The sequence below is a fragment of the Python bivittatus genome, unplaced genomic scaffold, assembly GCF_059951505.1.
Source record: "Python bivittatus isolate LINGU-HERP-01145 unplaced genomic scaffold, Pbiv_v1 ctg000200_np1212, whole genome shotgun sequence".
Lineage (NCBI taxonomy): Eukaryota > Metazoa > Chordata > Lepidosauria > Squamata > Pythonidae > Python > Python bivittatus.
This window is the reverse complement of record NW_028277040.1, coordinates 21,801,963-21,822,349: the sequence shown is the minus strand read 5'-3', so window position 1 is coordinate 21,822,349 and position 20,387 is coordinate 21,801,963. Positions and strand designations below refer to the sequence as shown.

Sequence of the window (20,387 nt, the reverse complement as noted above, 5' to 3'; positions counted from 1 at the left end):
ATCTAACGACAATTCTTGCTTTCAAAAGGATTTAATCTAATCCAGGTCCGTCCTTGCAGATAAACCAATAAAAATGCTTTTTATAGTTACGCATCCTTTTCGTTTTGTGGAAGGAAAGTAGATCAAAGATTTGATAAAGCTTTATTACTTAGTTGCCAGGGGATAAAGGACCACATAAAGGTAGTTAAAGGTATAACTATCCACAATCCAGGTATTTCTTTTTCTGGAAATACTAAGCTTCCAAACTCCATAGAGCTAGGAACTAAATTGTTGTTTTTCTACAGGAGGAAGGAAAGGAACCCCGTAGGCCTTTTTTAGGACCCCTGACAGCCACGTGCAGAAAGCTACTTCTTTTCCCTAAGTTGTCTTATGCTCGCTTTGGAACAAGCCAAGTCTGTTGCTAATGATGAGCAAAAGGCAAACTGTCAGATAACAGGAACTCAGCGAGTATCCATTTAACTATATTGAACTGAGCACGCTGTTGTCAAAGAGGTGGATATCCAAAGCACAAACCACAATGGACTGCTGGGTATTAAAACCGAAATACAAAACACAACAAAGTGTATCTGAGATTTTGTTCTCTTTGGTGTAGAAGGCAACACTTTCTAAGATATAAAAATAATTGCCAGGCAGTGAAGAACTCCCTTTCCAACCTCCGCAAATCTACAGAATATAAGTCACTTCTTTTTTGTTGTTGGGTTTTTTGTTTTTCTTTTGGTAAACTCTCAGGGCACATTAACTTATTTAGATCAAAACTGAAGTTCAATCCATCCCGCAGAGCCATTTCTAAAGTAACTTTCACCTTACGAAAACAAAGCACTTCCTTTTCATGAGGGGAGTGTTACTTTAGAATTGCCTCTGTTTGAGGGATAATGGCAGAATGATTCCTTCACGTGCACATCATGTGTGACTAACACACTTGCACGCAACAAAGCCAGTCATCCTAACCTTCCCCATGGCTATCACACAATAGAAGCTAGGAGCTGCCAATGGCATTTCTGCAAATGATGCGACCGTGGGGTTCAGGGAGTTACTTCCCTTGCTCTTGTTGATAAAAATAATAGGAGCGGCAGTTTATTTCTAATGAAACTTAAATGTTCAGTTCTTGAGAATGGATGAGAGAAGTACTTGGCTTGGAACGGGTACAGCAGAACTTTTAGTTTGATCCTTCTTGAAAACAGCTTTCCTTGGTTGCATAGTTTACAATCAAGAATGTTAATCTCATGTAACATTTACATTTACATGGGAAATGTAATATTAAATATACACACAGAGAGACATGTATATATTATATTATGTATTAAATCTGTCTGTCTGTCTGTCTGTCTGTCTGTCTGTCTGTCTGTCTGTCTGTCTATCTATCTATCTATCTATCTATCTATCTATCTATCTATCTATCTATCTATCTATCTATCTAATCCAGTGTTTCTCAACCTTGGCAACTTTAAGATATGTGGATTTCAACTCACAGAATTCCCCAGCCAGCCTTGCTTGAAGTCCACACATCTTAAAGTTGCCAAGGTTGAGAAACACTGATCTAATCTAGCTATGCATTTACATATAACATTTATATTCTGGCTCTTGGAAAGATTTGCCAATGAATGATAGTGTAGTTAGAACATTTTATGATGAAGCCTTTTAGGCCATACCTGTTAAGAGTAGGCTTGATGTCACTCCTACCACTGGCCAAGTTACTCCCCTGTTTCTGACAGAATGGAGGACATAAGCTATGAAAGATGATGCTGACTCTGAAAGAGAAGGGAAGTAGTTCTAGATACAAGAGTATTTCTAGACAGAAATAATCAGCAAATGGGAGAGGTTGTTACAGGGCCATCAAAGAAGCAGTCATGCAAAAAGCATGGGAAAAAGAAATTAAACAGCTTCAAAGAGACCCCAGCTTCATGAATTCACTAATAAAAGAGGGTTGGAGGATTTCAGTCTCAGTTCTCAAGATTTTGTACTCTGATCCCTAATTTTTGGCAGTCATTAAAAGAAATCCTGTGAATGTAGGCAGTTTGGCTGCTGAAAATCTGCAGATTCCAGAAACCAAAGAACTCTGAGGTGATGGGAAGATCATCAAAAATAGAGGAAGACCATGCTTCAATGGATCTTGTGTAGCCAATCAGGGAGAATCCAAAGAAGATCTAAGAAGAAGATCAATATTTTGCTAGCTGTGAAAGATTGACAGCTAAGCATGATTAAAGCCCTCAATTAACTCTAAGGTGGGAAGGTGTTAGTAATAACTGTAAACTCTTAGATATAGCATATATTAGGCACACATTAATATAGTAGCAGAAATGTTACTTTGCAAGTATGGAGCAAATTAATCACTGGAGGGTGGAAGCAAGTAAGTAACTCCTTTATTACATGCCAAGCTTCTTTAAAATCAAATGTAGAAGGATAAGGAGGGAACACTATCTGTTTCTCTAGTTAAGTAAAATGTGGCTTAATTATTAATATTAAGGTCTGAAAGAGTAGCTAAGACTTTTCTGTCTCTTGAGTTATGTCACAAGGAAAGACAAATTTGGTTTACAAGAATGTCTTTTGCACACTGGAATTTTTCTGATTGGATCCTGAGGACCCAGCCCTCTCCCATGACAAATTATACTGGCTTAAATATTCATATGACAAAATGAGCCAAGTCTATAAATAAGTGCAACAAAATGTATTGTAGATCCTTACAAATGATAGGTTACGTTTCATTTTGTGAATGAATGTGGAATTAGTTTTTCACTCCTACAGTTTTCTTCTGTAGAGCAGTAAGTCCTGCATTAATATATGATTAGATGGATCCAAACAAAGGTGCATAGAACTTTGTTTGGTTATCTGTCCCTGCCTCTTTCCTCTATTACAGCTGTCTGTGGTTCCCCAAAAATGGCCATTGTGGGATTTCACAGGATGTGTTTGCAAGTGGAATTCGGTGGGTTCAGGACAACAAAGAATTAAAGAGAATTTGTCAGAATGACCTTATGGTATTCAGTGTGCTTTTCTACTTGTGCAAGACATTTGTAGATCCAACCCACCATACATTGCTTTACAATGTCATAGCCTCTATTAAGACAATAGCAGCCAAGGAATGTTTATATATTTGCTTATGGGTAAATGCCATTTGTAGTGCACCATTCATAAAATTCTAAAGTGGTAGCAATATAAAGCTACCGTAAATAAGCCTCAATAAAACAGTGATGGAGGATAGAAAAGCAAACACATAGAGGTACACTTAGAGTGTACCATGTATTTAATAGAGGCTACAAATTATTTACAGATACCTAGTGGAACAGTAGGCTTTAGGCAGGTATCAAAAAATCAATAAAGTTGGCTTGGTGCATTTCTTGGGGGTACCAATTCCATATTTAGAGTTCTATATCACCATCTGATATGCTTCCTATAATGGGTCTTTGTCCTCCTCCAGAACGAAGGACCCAGGTAGATGCTTATCAGGACTGACCCAGATGTGTCATTTAGTTCTCCAAACCTTTGCATTATTTATTTTACCAACTTCACCCCAGCTGGTGAGAATTTTCTGGTTTTTAGAATATCATTGGGTGTAGTGTCCTCTCTGGTTCTTCTTGAGAACAGTGCAGAAATATATATAGAAAATGATATAAGGTGCTTTGTTATCCATATTAATGTAATACGTGTTGTGAATGGATTTTTAATGTATCTTGTTTTGAGGAGAGATCACATTTGTTCAGTGATCCAATCCCAAACTATGTGATAGCTGTTTGTTTTTTTTTAATGGTAGGTGATCTTATAATTTATAATTTTAATGGAATAATGTTCTGTTCTGTTGGTGAACAGTATGATATGATCTGGTTTAAGTATAAAACCAAACAAAAGTCTGACATGGTATTCATGAAGGGGTACAAACACACACACACACACACACACACACACACAGATGGTAACCAAGATAAATTATTCCTCCCTTGTTTCTGGAAGCACAATTAAGCCATTTCTGTGGGGAAAAAAAAGTATTTTGGCCAGATACACTTACAACTCCAAATCAAGTATTTATTCTTTAGCAAAGATTTCAGGCGGGGTGCTCGGTCTGGAAAGATCAGCGTTGTGCCAGAATGTTCAGGGACTTGGGGTTGTGTATATTTCTTCAAGTGGTTCAACAAAGATTCATGGCATAGCCCAGATTCCAGAACTCCTAGGCAAGCTGACAGTTGCAAGTGTGCTTTCCTCTTGACAGTGTACGTCACTGTAAGGGAACTGGTCTCTCTTTCAATATGTGCAGGCACACGCTCACATACATACAAGAACCTTTTCCGGTAGTGCTCCAGGATCTGGACCTAGGAGAAAATGTGCTGTATTTTCTAGTTGCTCCTCTACAAAAAGTAGTTTCAGGAGTCTGAATTGAAGGTATGCAATGTGAGCGTTACAGCGTTTTGTGTCAATAACATCTTGCTTGCATTATTGTGTAAAGAAAAGTTAAGAATTCAGTGAGCCATGATATCAGAAGTCTAATTTTTTATTTTTGCTACCTTTTTCTTACAGATTTTTTGGTGGTATATGTTGTCATTATGAGATGTTGTCTCTCGGTGCTTCATTTGTGCAAATTAAATTCGATGACTTGCAGTTCTTTGAAAACTGTGGTGGGGGAAGTTTTGGGAGTGTATATCGAGCCCGATGGATATCTCAGGACAAGGAGGTGGCTGTGAAGAAACTGCTTAAAATAGAGAAAGAGGTAAGCCACTAAATATTACATTTACATTTTTAACTGGAAGTTATAGTACTGCTCTTTGTTTTCTAGTTTAGAGTTCTGTTTTTTTTTTCTCCAATTGTCAGTCATATAATACTGGAAAACTCCACTATTAATGGAAACCAGAAAACCATTTTACAGTTGGATAGCCAAGTACTTTTGATAGAATAAATTAATTAAACTTCAAATAAATTTAATATAGTGGGGACATATTAAACCGTAAATATAAAAAACAATATGTTAATGAGTGGAGAAGAATCAAATCATTTTTACTTCCTGATTTTTAAACAGATGTGTAATGTGAATAAGATGCTTTATCTTTTGCTAAAATAGTACTATTCCAGGATTGCATTTTTGCACTCAGATATAAAAGTACTTATGTTGATTTTCCTGGGAATCACATGCTTTTTACTGGGACAAGATTGCAGCCTTGGTCTGCAACATCATATTTCAATCAGATTTGTATTTTTGGAAATGTGTTGTAATACTAATAGGCATTCTCAGTAAGAATCTGTCCTTCCATTCTAAAGCAAGATAGCTCTGTTAAAGATACCGGAGCACTGGACTTTGACTATTGTGAAAGAGGAGGAAATTGTAGGAATGAATATTTCTGACTTGGATGGGGTGATGATGGGTCTCTGTGCAGTATCAGTGTTCCACTTTTGCAGTAAAATATTTTGGGCCAGTTGTGATACAGAGATATTATAATACTTCCACACTGTGAAGAATGTGGTTTTAGTAGGAATAATATGAACAAATTTAACATCTCAATCTTTCTATATTTATTTCCTTGCAGGGAAATAGTAGTAGTAATAATCTTGACTGAAAAGGTTTGAATATTATGGACAGTATTAAATCCACATTTCTAATGAAGATTAGCCAGAGAAGTAGGCCTCAATTTGTTAGGCTGCACCTAACCTACTTTTGCTAATCCCAATAAAGCTGAACAGAGTAATATTTGGATAGAAGACCACTAAGAAATCTCAGGGCTGTAGGCTAGACTGGGAAGCTGAAAAAAATTATAGAAAGAGGTAGTAATGAAATGCTTCTATGTCGCTACTAAGAAATGTACACGAATATACTCATTAGGTGTCAAGCCCAACCCAAGGAAATTCTTACTTTTCCCTTTCTAATTTAATTCAGGGTTACAAATATCTATGTCCCTTGCAGACCTAAGTATCCTCAACTAACTTGTGAAATTCAGCCTTAACATGCCCTCGTTATTGGCTGAAGCTTAATAATTTCATATATGATCGGTTGTGACTTTTTATTTTAAAATCACTGAGATGCCACAGCAGTTCCTTTCCATAAATACACTTTTGGCAGTCAGTTTGGAGCCTGTTTCATTCTTGGAAAATTTTAATTAAAATGCTTTGCTTGTTGTTGTTCGTACCAGTAAATATAAGACCTAGATAGGTCATGGGGATTTCATCTGCTAATAGAACTTTGTATTTGTAGGTAAATTGAGCAGTTTTGGTAATCTGAGAGTAGGACCGTTGTATATATTGTCTGGGTTTATGGAATAGTGTTAGAATAATATGTGTTTGGCATGCGTATTTAATTTATAGCACATTGTTAAGTTATTCACACTGGCAGTTTATTCTGTTTATACAGTAGATTTGCAATGAAAAATTACAGCCTCAGTATGTCACTGTAGGAGGAAAGCCGTGTTAGTCTATGGTGGCAAAAAAATCGGGAGTCTGGTAGCACCTTTTTCCGACTAACACGTTTTATTAAAAGGCATCAGCTTTTGTGAGTTGCAGCTCACTTCATCAGATGCATAGAGTGACTAGACTGATGTAGGATCTAAATTGGGGGAGATGGGGGAGGAAAAAGTAAGGGGGAAAAGGTGTGGAGGACAGATGGGGGAAGAGAGGTTGTTTATACAGAAACAGGTTATATGTGACACATATTACAAATACCTTGTCAATTAACAATTGTAATACGTTAAAAACCCATTGTGTTTGTTGAGACCTTCTGGATTGCCTGAAACCTTTTAATGTATGGGAGTTCAACAATTGCTTGCTTAATGGCACTGTTAAAGTCCTGCTTTTCCAAAACAGTAACTTTAAAGTGTTCTGGGAGGTTAAATGCTTTGATATTACTTCATCCTTGTTTGAGTCCTGATATCAGACTTGGCTCTATTAATTCTTCTGTGCAAAGTTTGTCCTATTTGTCCTAGAATCCAGATGGGCATTGCTGCAGATGATGACTTATATAACATTGGAGGAAGAGCTTCTCATCTTGTGGGTGCACTAATTGTGGCCTGTGATGGTGCTGTTGGTGTAGATGTGGGGGCAAAGCAGACATGTGGGTTTGTTGGAGGGTCTGTTCCCTTGTTGGCATCATTGCATGTAGAATCTGCTTCAGGTTGAGTGATTCTCTGTAGGCATGTTTGGGCCTGCTATTCAGTGCAGAATTCTGGGTTGATTTGTTCAATGATCAATTTGTTTTCTTGGTTTGCCATGGTATTCTTGGGAGTCTTCTCCAACACCGAAGTTCAAAGAAGTTATGTGGATATTTGATTAACATTATAATGCATTAATTAAATACAATTACTGCAGTTGCGTCCATTGTATTTTAAATTTTTCCTCTTTTCACATAGTTCAATTCAGTGGCAGCTTTTGGAGGACTAGGAGAGGGGTTCAAAGGCAAAGGAGAGACCTTCTCTTTGCTAGAGGAAAAGATTACTCCTTCCCTCCACAGAGCCGTGCAGTTATGGGACTAGTCCTCAATCTTCTCATTATAATGTTACTGTTATTGAATTTTGCTAAGATATGATTTCTTTTATGCCAATTTATCTTTGATATTTTTTCTTTAACTGTAACTGGGATACTCTAATTAAACATATTTGATATATTGATATTTGTATTTGAACTATCAGTGGCATGAATCATTTTCAGCATAATTGTATGTACAAATTAAGCATATCATTATAGCTATAACAATGACATTAATAAGATAAATAGAATTTGATTGTACGGGTTACAACCACAATTAGGACTGGAACTTCTGTCACTAAGTGATGTGGTCGTTAAGTGAGTTGTGCCTGATTTTACAACCTTTTTTGTTGAGGTTGTTAAGTGAATCACTGCAATCATTAAGCAAATCACACTGTCGTTAAGCGAGTGGTCATGAGTGAAGGATTACCTGTATTATACCTTTTTATTGCTTCCTTTGAAGAAAGAGATTCAGCTTCCTGATGTTACTCATCTTTGGAACTTTGGGTTTATTTGCGGCCTTAGCCTGGATTGTCAATAGAAGCATTCTTTATCTGCCCCATTAGATATGTATTGCCTGTTATATATTTATCACATTTTATGTGAATTTTGATAATTCATAACTTTGCATCAAATACTAGAGCTATGCAGTGCTTCAGATTCAATTGCATAGGGTACTTTAGAGCAATGCAGTGGTGTGAATGTAGCCACTTTATTTCCTGTGAAAAGATGCAGTTCTTTTGAAGAGTTGCAGATTAGTGTCATGCTCATGCTCATTCTGAAGTAACGTTTTGGAGTCAAATCTGAAGTGCTGCATAGCCCTACTCAATACTTCTTTAATACCTTTAAAGCATTACAGGTAGTCCTTGCTTAACAACTCCAATAACAACCAGAAAATTGGTTGTTAAGTGGGGCAGTCATTAAGCGAGTCACCATATGACCAGACCTGATTTTATGATAATGTTTATGATGGTCGTTAAGTGAATCCAGCTTCCCCAATGGATATTTTTTGCTGGAATTCACTTAATGACCATGTAATTCACTTAATGGCCACATGATTCACTTAATGACCACAGTGATTCACTTAATGATCATTGTAAAAAAGGTTGCAAATTGGTGTCATGTGATCACGGGGGGTGCAATGATTTGAGATGGTTGTAGGTGTGAGTACAGGTCGTAAAACACTTTTTTCAAGGCCGCTGTAACTTCAAACCATTGTTAAATGAAAGGTCATTAAGCGAGGAGTACCTGTATTTTTGAAGAATCTTCTGGCTGGTTTGAAGAATCTTCTGTAGGAAGATTCTGGCTGGTTTATGCTTAAAGGCACTGGTACATGTCCAGTGATCTATTTTAAGGACTATGGCATATACAGGTAGTCCTCACTTACCAACTGCAATTAGGTCTGGCAACTCTGGCAACACTAAGCAACATGGTCGTAAAGTGAAATGTCACATGACCATGCTGACTAACGTCAGTCCCTGTTGCAGTCATTAAGCAAATCACTGTGGGTCATTAAATGCAAAATCACGTGACCATAACTTGCAACTTCCTGCCAACTTCCCCATTGACTTTGCTTGTCGGAAGCCTGCTATGAAGGTTGCAAATGGTGATCACATGACTGTAGGATGCTGTGACCATCATAATTGCAAGCCGATTGCTAAGTACCTGAGTTGTGATCACATGACTATGGGGATGCTGCAACAGCCACAACTTCAAGGTTCAGTTGTAAGTCTCCTTTTTCAGTGGCGTTGAAATTTCAAAGGGTCAGTGAAGGAGCAATCGGTAAGCGAGGACTACCTGTACTGCTTACAATTGATTGACTGGAGTGTTATAAGCTCTGTAGTAACAAAGAACAAACTGTGGGACAGAAGATGCAGTGATATCTAGCATAGAAAAATTATAAATAATTTATCTCTTAATTTTTTTATCAAAAGGAGATGGAATTTGCAAGAGATTTAGAACATTATTAATGGAGGAAATGTTTCAGATTTCATAGAAACCTGTGTAGGGGCTTTTTGAGTTGCATGCCTTGGAGCTTAAAAATGTTCCTAACATTTATTTTGAAACAGAATTTTGTGGCATCTTACTTGGTACCTCACTCAGTTTGTTCAGGAATTATCATTAAGAACAGTTCCTAAAATGAAGACTCTTTGGATATGATTTTTGAGCTAGTTGTATATCCATCTAATTGTCATGCTATCCAGTCCACACTTAACTAGCTTGCAATCAGAATATCATGGGACACTGTCAGATGCTTTGCTGAAATCAAGGAATATTATATATCCATCATTAATAACTTCTAAAGAAGTTACCAGTCCAAAAGTGAGATAAATTCAGTCTGGCAAGACTTGTTCTTAACAAATCTATGCTGATTTCTAATCATTATAGAATTGTTTTTAAATTGCTTTCAGAGAATTTATTTGTATCTTCCAAAGTATAAATATCAGACTACAGTTATCTGGATCCTCTTTTTCTTCCTTTTTGAAGCTATTTGATTGCCTCCCTCCCTTAGTCAGTCAGTCAGTCAGTCCCCAGTCATCTGGCAATTCTCCTGAATTTTTCTTAGATAATCCATAAAGTTTCAGTTAGGCAGTCAGCAGGTTCCTTCCATATCCAAGGTTGCAATTCATGTGACCTAGCCACAATTAAACTTGTTATGAACAGACAGGTATTCCCCAACCATGTTTTTATCAAACTCAAGTTTTAGTTTTGTCCCTTCATCCTGTTCTTCACAATTGCTTGATGGGACATATACCTTCTTGGAGAATGCAGAGCAAAAACAGGAGTTGAGTATGTCTGCCTTTTCTTTGTTACCTGCTAGCCTTTCACAATCTTTATTAAGCGGCTAATGTACTGATTCTTTTTCCTTCAATTCATTTTGAACATATCTAAAGAATTTCTGGCATTCCTTCTCAAACTCAGCTCATTTTGAGTTTTAGATTTCCTGACTTAATCTCTGCAGTTCCAGAATACTCATATTTACTCTTCCTTGGAGACCACTTCCTCTTTCCATCTCTTATAAGTTTTCAGGTCTTCACTAAATTTTTGTGCAGCCATGTGGACTTCTGGGGTTTTCCATATTTTTTCCTTATTGTAATTCTTTGCAGTTGTGCTTTTAATATCTTATTGTTTTAGCAGTTCCTTTGAGCTCTTTTTCCCAGTAGCTTCTCTTGGTATAAAATCTTTGTTTTTTTCTGAATATTTCGTTGTTTTGATTTTATTAAAATGCACTTTTTTGAATTTCAAGATCCACAAGTTATGCTGAGTTTCAGTTTCCTTTGAAATCAAGAATTCCAGCATTCCCCCAATGCTCCTATTATTTCTACTTGCTTGACTAAGTCTTCTCTGTTGGGCTGTGTTAGGTCAAGAATACCTCATTCTCTTACACCCTTTTCCACCCACTGAAGGAGAAAGTTAGTAGACAGGCAAGTGAGGGATTTCCTGGAAGGACAATGCTTGGCAATGTTTGTCTCCCAACAAATGCTGCAGTGATTGAAGTCCCTGCCACTACTATTTCATGCCTCTATCAAAGATTTGCAATTTGGTTTTGGAAACATTTTCTCCTTAGGTTTGTGGAAGTAAGTAAATATAGCAGTGTTTTCATGCATCCTTCTATTTATTTTAATCCAGATCTCTTTTAGCACGGTGAAGATAATTCACTTACAGGTATAGATATAGTGCACTTCTTCCTGTAATTGCTTCTGTTCCTTTTGAACAAATCTGCTATATTCCATTTTTGGGTGTCACCCCACCAAGTCTCCATAATACCTTTTTAATATTTGCTTTTCTGTACTAAGAACTCATTTTCATCTTGTTTATTTTCTGTATTCTGTGTATTGGTATATAGACAAGGTATGAAGTTTATGAGCCAAAGTTTTTTTCCTTCCTGATTTTTCTTTTGTTTTACTAAATCCCATTGCCACAACATTCCACCTTCCTTCTATAGTCCACAAGGAATTTCTACAGAATTTAGTTTAAATCCCCCCTGATCAAGCTTTCCCATATTACAATGAAACATCTGTTTGTGGTCCTTGTGAGGTGAACTCTACATCCTGTGCTGGAAGTCTATCACTGTAGAGGGAATAGGGAATGACCTTGAAGGACAGGAGGAAGAGCTGCTACCAAAACACTGGTCAGATAAGAGGAACTTGCACCTGGGCCAAGAAATTAGTTTGAGTAAATGTCTTGGACAAGCCCCTCCACATTTCACAGAAAATAAAGTGAGGGAGGGGGAAGCACATTCAAACTTGCAAGATTCTGACCTATATGGCATTGGTTTGTTAGTCTGGTCTACCTTGAGCTGACAATCATTCAGATCCAGAAACTGAATCTCCTGTTGATACCATTAACTCATATCATTCAAGTGTGTTCTTAAAATCCAAAACAAATGTATTGTTTTAAAGCAAGTATGAGCTGGGGCAATTTGACTCATAATATAGTAAAAATTTAGATAAAGGTCCTATCAATTCAAAGGCAGATGCTGGTTACAGAGAGAGATAAGGTCTTGAAATAATGGATAGAGTGTAAGCAATGTAAAAAATGACAAAGTAAAAAGAGTTTGTAGCTTAGCTTGGTCCCTGGTGAACACTTCTCAATAGCAGGGGTTCCAGTGATGTCTAGTACAAGTAGAGCACTCTGGGATCTCAGTGGGTCATGTTGCATTCAGGCTTGGCTAAACTCCAGAATCCAAACTTTAGGATTTAAGTGGCTGAGGAACGAGTGCTTATAACCATTAGTATGAATGGAGCAATCTGTGTTAGGTAGAGAAGATTAGTGGGTCTGAGTGACATGCAGTCAAACAGACTTGGGGGGGGGAGAGCATAAATGATGCCAAATATGCACAATTTTGCCCCCCAAGCTTACTTCTCCTTCCCATAAAAGAAAATATGGCCGCCAGATAAGTGGCATAGCCACAAAACATCTGCGTACAACTTCTAAGGTTGAGTAATGGGGAATAGTGATGTGAGCAAATGGTTGAAGTTGCTGACGTTTTCTCCACAACCCCCTCCCCCAAAGATACTGGAGACTAGAGCAACTGATAGTACTCTGATTAAAAGTTCACTCTTCATTGCCCTCTGCTTCCCCTCCCAGGCGTTTTAGCATACGAGCTAGCACCAAAAATGAATACTTTTAAAAATTCCGTTCACCCTTTTGGTGGGCAAAGTCTGCAAAGCAAATGAAAACATCTTATTTAGGGTGGGATTTTATGGCAGCGGACTCAAAGGCACAAAGTAACAACGTGCTGTGTGTAAGGATATTTAGCTCACGCCATACCACTGGGGTGCTTTGAATTAGGAAAGAAGTTTGATTATCAGCGTAGTGGATTACACTATTCGTTTCTGTTTATCTTCTTACCAAGAACTTAGCTGCAGTAGAATGAATGTTCTGTTTCAATTTTTCTTTATGCAGACATTTTCTTTAACTACTATTGACTATATTAAAAAAAAAAAAAGTTTGGATGCAAAATGTTAGTCTGTGGGAAGAAAGCAGTGCGTTCCTGAATGATGTCAATAGAGTAATGCCAAGAAGAGACACAAGTAATTAAGGCCTTTTTTTACAATTTAGGGGAAATTATTGTGTGGCCATTACAGGATTGCATTGCTTCATAAAAGAGATGAAGAATTGCATCTTGTATCTGTTTGAATCTCTTCCCATTTTTGTAAACAGAAAACAAGCATGCCATGGAGTGAATAAGTCCTTTTCCCTAAAATGCTACTTTTCCATTGGAGCTTATTACTTAGGAAAATTCTGGAAGGTTCTTCTTTCTCCTCAAGGATATGTGTATAATGTTTCAGTCCATTTTGTTGCAAATATTTTCTTCTGATTTTACACGGTTTGTAAGAATATATTCATAGCTGAAAGATAGTATAGGGGCAGCTGGATTCTAATGTATACATTAATAATACATTTGTACCTTTAAGATTTCAATTGTCTGAAGTAAGGAATTTCTTTCAGGCAGATGCGTGTAATACCTCAAAAAGGTTTGGGGATCTTTTTTGTCTAGTTTAGGAAGAGGCTTTGCAACTAGAGTGCTTGTTAGAATATAAATGCAATCCATCGATTCTAAAGGTCATTCTTTGTCAATTTTTAGAAAGTGATTGTTCTTTTCTGATAAAAGCTGGGGACTAGACAAAATATTGGTTATCTTGAGCGAAATGTATAGGGACAAATTAAATGGAATAATAGAGTGACGCAGTTGCGGACTCCTGAAGTTCCTCTGTGCTTACGTTTTCTGCCATTTAAGATGCGTCTGAAGAAAGTTTCCTTTTTAAGAGAGCAGTATAAACAGTTGTAAGGAAACATTGAGCACCTGTTTATCTTAGCCGGGCAGTATACAGATTCAGAAAAGGCTGCTGCTCAGGTCACTCTTGCACAAATATGAAATCACATGAATGGCTTCACAGGAACATAAATGCTTGGGAATGATACAGTGCAGTGCAATATATGATTATCGTGGCGAGATTATTATATGCACAGAGATGGAAAGATTGGACACTACCCACCGTGGAGAAATAGTTGGTGAAATTGACCGATCTTGCTGAGATGGATAAACTAACTTCCTTGATTAGAGAAAAGACACTATCTACATTTATTGGTGACTAGAAACCCCTTATGGACTCTTTGCGTAAAAAGGAAAAAAATGAACTTGTGATTTAAGGGATTAGACAGGATGGATTATAGAAAGGAGAGTATTATGATGTAACTTGAGAGAGAGAGGTTAAAATATAATTGTACTTACAACTGCTGCTTCAGAATCCATCTTCAACTGCTGTGAAGAATATCAGAAGCCACTTTTTGTATCTTTTTTCTTTTTTTAACTTTTTTCTTTTTTTCTTTGCACTTTTTTCTTTGTCTTTGTCTTATTTCTTTTCCTTCCCCCCCCTTACTTTAATTTGAATTAGTTTCTATCTTCTCTTTTAAAAGTTTTAATAAAAATTACATACAAAAATTTGTTAAAAGGAATGATATAATGCAGGAATATCCATATGCTAGTGTAGATTAGCAAATATGATGCTACTCTTTTTGAAGAGATGCTGTAAAACTTGGGCAGGGTAATAACACTGATGGAGGCAGATGCTCTGCCAGCTTTTCAGTTTATTTTACTGTTTGTGCATTCATCTCTGCCATTCCATTATGCTTGCTGCTCTTAGAGCAGTGTTTCTCAACCTTGGGAACTTTAAGACCTGTGGACTTCAACTCCCAGAATTCCCCAGCTAGCAAGGCTGGCTGGGGAATTCTGGGAGTTGAAGTCCACAGATCTTAAAGTTCCCAAGGTTGAGAAACACTGTCTTAGAGTAAAAGGGCTATATCATGCATCTCTTTAAGAATTTAGATTAATTCAAGGGGACCTCAGGCACTCCAGATAAATTATTCCAAGTAGGGTAGTGGAACTGAACTTGAGATGGATTCCGAAGCAGCAAGACTTTAGTTTCAGCAAAAAGTATCACCAGATAACTATGATGAATTTGTGTATGTTATTATAATACTGTAGTGCAGATTCAACATCAAGGAAAGGAAGAGCAATGGACAGAAAAATGGGAAGCATAAGACTGCCTCAGGAATTAGTAAAGTCCATTTATTTTCGCACAATACATGCATTTTCATTAAAAAAAATCACAGCAGTGCACTGTACAGTAACTGTGTGAATTATGGTACAGATTGTGCTTCCATCTTGAATTAAGTTCTGCAGCAGCATATGAACAAAACATTCAAGCATGAATAACTGCATTTGCTAAATCAAATAACATATGACCTTAAATAGTTACTTTTCTTATTAATGTAATTGACAATCTAACCTAAATCATTTAAACATATGCATCCAAATTTTATCCTTAATGCATTATATTCATTTTTACCCTTAATGCCCTTATGTATTACCAACCTGCTGCACCTTCTTGTAACTACATTTTCACCCATCTTTGTTAGACAATGTTAGACAATATGGGAAGGGTATGGAAATATTTGTATATCAGGTCATGTTGAGAACTTGCCAAGTTATTAATGTTTCACATTATGTACAGGTGGTCCTCATTTAACAACCACTCATTCAGCGACCATTCAAACTTACAACAGCGCTAAGTGTTAGTTATGACCGGTCCTCGTACTTACAGCTGTCGGAGTGTCCCGTGGTCACATGATCATGATTTGCAACTTTTCCCGCCAGCTTCTGACAAGCAAAGTCAATGGAGAAGCCAGCACGAAGTTGCAAGTTGCAGTCATGTGAGGTCCTCGCTTAATGATGGCAACAGGGACTACTGGAACTGCCATCGGTAAGCAGTGTGGTCACATAGTTTTTTGACTTACAACCACATTGCTTAACGATGGAGTTTACGGTCCCGATTGGCATTGTTAAGTGAGGACTACCTGTATTTTCCTTGTGCAACTAGCTACATAGGGGGATAGACCATGTGAGATGTGATTTAAAATACAAATTAGAGTACACATTGCAGAATGGGATGTGAGCCTATAGCCCCTGAGAACTTATTGGGGAAGTCAGCAAGGTTATGTGTAATTCTCATATCTTGCTTAAGCCATCAGAATGCCTAGGACCAACAGAGACTTGTAGAAGTCAGAACTGTGTCTGCAAAGAACAGCTATTGTCACAAATAAGTGATCAGGTGAAACTTTTTTTTTTTTTAATTTGCAAAGGAAAGGGCATACCAATCTGGGACCTTGCATTTCTGCCTATGCAAGGTTTTTCTGGCTTTTGGGTGGTCTTTGCACAGGTGTCCAAAGATACTGAGAAGGAAAACTACTAACGCCTTCATTTTTCTTCCTGTGTCAGTCTCTCTGTGGATCTATACAGTTGTACATTCTACCCAAGATGAGAACATGAACAGGCCTTGAATGTGTAGCTCATTACTGATCTCTTATTCTTCACTATGGGAAGAATTTAAGTAATAAGAACAAAATCCTGTCTTTGGACATCATGCAGGACAGGAAAGGTCACATATAAATAAAAGTAAATTTGCCCCATGTATTTGTTATTTTCTGCGCATCCAAGTGAGAGGAGGAACAGGGAGAAACCTGATAGCAATACATTGCCTATCCATGCTTATCCATTGGACAAGAAAAAAATTGTTCAAGCTCAGTGTTATAAGGCAACCCTATGGTCTAGTTGTTTTTAATTTAGGATGTTAAAATTGATTTGATGCAAAATCAACAAACACTTTCAAGGAAAGCTAGAAATATTATGTTCAAAAATTGGTCTCATATAATCCAACGAATGATATAATAGAAGTGGGCAAACTGTATTCTTTAGTACAATTACTCTTTGGCTTGATCATCTGATTCAGGATGAACCCTTCAAATGATGTGAATTCTACCCATCATTTCAAGAAAAACGTTTCCATTCTTTACAGTGGGAGAAAGGAACTTGTATATAATAAAATATAGATCATAACATTGCCTACTAGTCCCATGGCTACACTTTGCCCTGCCTTGGTTTATGTATCAAGGAAATAACAGTTCTCAAAAATATTTGTTCTCTGTGTTAAAACGGCATGATGCAAGAAAGAATTTAAGTCAGTTGCCGAACAGTTAGCTTGCTTCACCTGGTGTCTCCCTAATTCCCTGCCAGCATGGCTGGAGTTTGCAGTCCCAGCACACTTAGGAGGTGCTGGGTTGGCGAAGGCTGAAATATGGTGAGTTTACCTTGAATCATGGCCAAGGAGGAGGAAAGATGCCTGAGAGCTTAAATTGTTTCACACATAACGTGGATGGTCTGTGCAATCATTTTTATTTTTAATTGTAAGAGAGATGCTATGGAAAGAGGATCTGTTCTGCAACGAGAGTGGCTGGTTGGAGGGAGAAAGTATTTTGGAGTAAATGGCACTTAACCTGGTCACAGCTTTAACATTGATTTTTAAACATGAGTGACTTTTTCCCCCTGGTTAACTAATCCCCCCCTTTTTTTTTTTAAAAAAAAGAGAGATTTACTGATAGCTATTCTAAAAGGCAAGGCTAATATTATTCTTTATCATCTTTTACAGATCTGGGTTTTTTTCCTTTCTGGCTCAGTCAGTGTTTAGAACTGCTAAAAGATGTCAGGGAAGAGAGGGCATATGGCCTTGCCGTTTCTGCCCCTTTCCAATTATGCATTCATCCCCAAAAGTACAAAGCAAAAATACAATTCCATTCTTTATGAATCATAAACCAGGTTTCTTTTGCCCTTAAATTGGCATTTTGAACTATGTTCACTCATGGTGCAAAAAGACCTTGAGGGTAAAGGAAGGAGCAGAAGGATGGAAAGAAAGATAGCTCTCAAACGAGTGATCTTTTGAATAGTCCAAGTTCAATCCTTAAAACAAAAACTGATATATTTTTTGCTCACTAATGTGCTCCACAGCCACTTACCTCTTATCTTGAAAAACTTGAAAGAGGAAGTAAAAGAGGTGACCCAAATCATAGAGTTCTTTTGACAGAAGAAATTCAGCTGTTTTGAACACTTACAATCAAAGGAAGTGGTTTCCCTAATTATATGAACTATGTGAAAGCTCTCAGAATAGCTTTTCCACCCCAGGATTCCTTTCACTTTAGAAGTTTGCATAAAAGCTCACATGGAGACTTGGATGCAAAGTGTTTGATTCAATTTTATTAGGCAGAAGTGTACCTACATTCTTATTGCTTGGCTTAACGGCTGGTTGGATTTGGGCCACAATCAGATTTAGATGATATATTTCTGTCCCATGCCTTTTCAACATTTCAGGGCTTCATTTTATTTCCAGGTACCTCTTTGAAGGGAGCTGTGGCCATGCGAGAGGGGCTAAAACTCTTTGTGAGCTTTTCAGTAAAGGTTCTATCCCTTGGGCTTGATTAGATAATAGGGAATTCTGTGAAATAAAATGAGTTCTTTCCACTGTTCTTGAGAGAGAGAGAAATAAGGATGAAATCTTATTTTTTTTTTCAGAGTAAAAAAGAAGGAACTATGACCAGTTATAACTATACTGCATAAATTTATAAGATTTGAACATGGCAGTGTATTTAGGATTGCTTGAAATTCTTGAGCCTTTTCAGGAAGAAGCTACTAATTTATTTGTTCTCTTTTTTGGATTCATAGGCTTATATTTTTTCTGTACAGGTAGTCCCCAGTTTAAGAACGAGTTCTGTTCCCAAGGTCTGTCCTTAAGTTGAACTTGTATGTAAGCTGGAACAGTATTATTCTGTAATATTGTATAAGTCATATTGTGTAATTAACTCAAACCATTGTGTATTTAACTTGAATCATTGTGTATTTAACCCGAGTTTTGCTACAGTAGGCTCCGTTCTTTACTATGGGTCATCTGTAACCCAGGCATTCTTAACCCCTGGACTACCTGTACAAGAAAAGTACATGGGAAAGTACACCAAAAAAAAAAAAAGAGAAGTTTTGAAAATCACACTCTACAGTAGAATAATAAAAATAATATTTTCCTGATTAAAAATGATGTATTCATTGCATCCTTGTTTATTTATTTGCTCAATTTTTATTCTATCTTCTTTTCAAATTAAACATTCAGTGCTGCTTACCCTGTAGCCAATCACACTGTCAGCTACATTTTTTTAAAGCTTCAGTAACAGTGTTCAATAAAAAGGCCAATATATTTTGGATGTTTTCACTTCTTAAGCAAAACTACACAGATACCAGACTGTATGAATCTTATTTAGTCTGCAATCCTATTCCCGTTTACCTGAGCATAAAGCTCACTGGATTCAGTGGGCCTTCTCAATGGTCACCTAGAGGATTTCACTCCTCAAGTTTGACACCAGCAGAGACATCACAGCAGAGCTTATGCAACTACAGGTAGTCCCCAGGTTAAGAATGTCCGGGTTGCAGACAACCCATGGTAAAGAACAGAACCTATTGTAGCAAAATTTGAGTTCAGTACACAATGATTTGAGTTAAATACACAATGGTTCAAGTTCATTACACAATACTACTTATACAGCATTATACAATAATGCTGTTCTGGCTTACATACAAATTTGATTTAAGGACAGACCTTGGGAATGGAACTCGTTCTTAAACTGGGAACTACCTGTATATGGAAATAGAATGTGAATGTATGTGATATTCTCTTGCATTTCTCATGTTGCAATTTAATTAGCTTTTCACATGGATTAAGTCAGGTCTAAAGATGCACACAATGGTGTTGATATATCTGAACATTTTATATCTACAGAAATATGTGCAGAATGTGGAACAGAATTTATTATATATCTATACTGTTACCTGTAAAGTCTATAAATAAAGTATGGCCATTTACTTAGATTGAATTAAGGTAAATTAATAAATATATACTCAGTTGAACTCTGTGTTGAAAGAGAAGTAGGGAAAACACATCTATCTCTTATCTCATCTCCTCTTCCTGGTGGTTGCACTTGGATTTGACCTCTGTTATTTTTAGAAGTAAGGTTTTGTGCATGTAATGGTGTGCGGGAATGATCTTGGGAGACAGGGCAAAGATATGCAGCCAAGGGAACAGTCAGATAAAAGGCATTTTAGCCTGCAGCAGGAATGTGGGCAGGGCAAGAGGCTCAGAAGAGACCCTCTGGGGAGGAGAGACATTCTTTGAGACTTGCAAGATTGATGTCAGCCTTATGAGGTAGACCAGACAGGAACACAACCAGATGAGCTAATTCTACTTTATTGTAAGGCTACATTAACAGAATCTTGCAAATCTGAAAGTATCTCTCTCCCCACATCCCCTTTATAGCCCAAAAACTAGGGAGCATCCCTTCTGAGCCTCTTGCCCCTCCCACATTCCTGCTGTAGGATAAACTGCCTTTTATTTCACTGTTCCCTTGAATGCATCTCATTGCCCTGTCTTCCAAGGTCATTCCCACATACTATTACAGTGCACTACCAAATACCCAGGTACATGACCAGTGTTGCTACCTCTCAAGTCAAAATGTTCCAAAGTACTCAGACGAGACTTCAGTCCACAAGGCGCTGACCTGAGGTAGCATGACCAGTATCC

The 20,387-nt window shown here is 37.3% G+C and overlaps 1 protein-coding gene across 2 annotated transcripts in view; it reads left to right on the top strand.

Moving 5' to 3' along the window:
- Nucleotides 1–20,387, top strand: part of MAP3K20 (mitogen-activated protein kinase kinase kinase 20) — a 120,574-nt gene that overhangs the window by 8,738 nt on the left and 91,449 nt on the right. Inside the window, exons 1-2 of one of the 2 annotated variants that reach the window (XM_025165115.2) lie at nucleotides 4,196–4,368; nucleotides 4,504–4,693. In XM_025165115.2, coding sequence (XP_025020883.1) covers nucleotides 4,535–4,693 — 159 coding nt within the window. In that variant the 5' untranslated portion in view covers nucleotides 4,196–4,368; nucleotides 4,504–4,534. Of the gene's footprint in view, nucleotides 1–4,195; nucleotides 4,369–4,503; nucleotides 4,694–20,387 lie in introns of those variants that run through there. The other variant, XM_015887662.3, reaches the window with a different exon arrangement.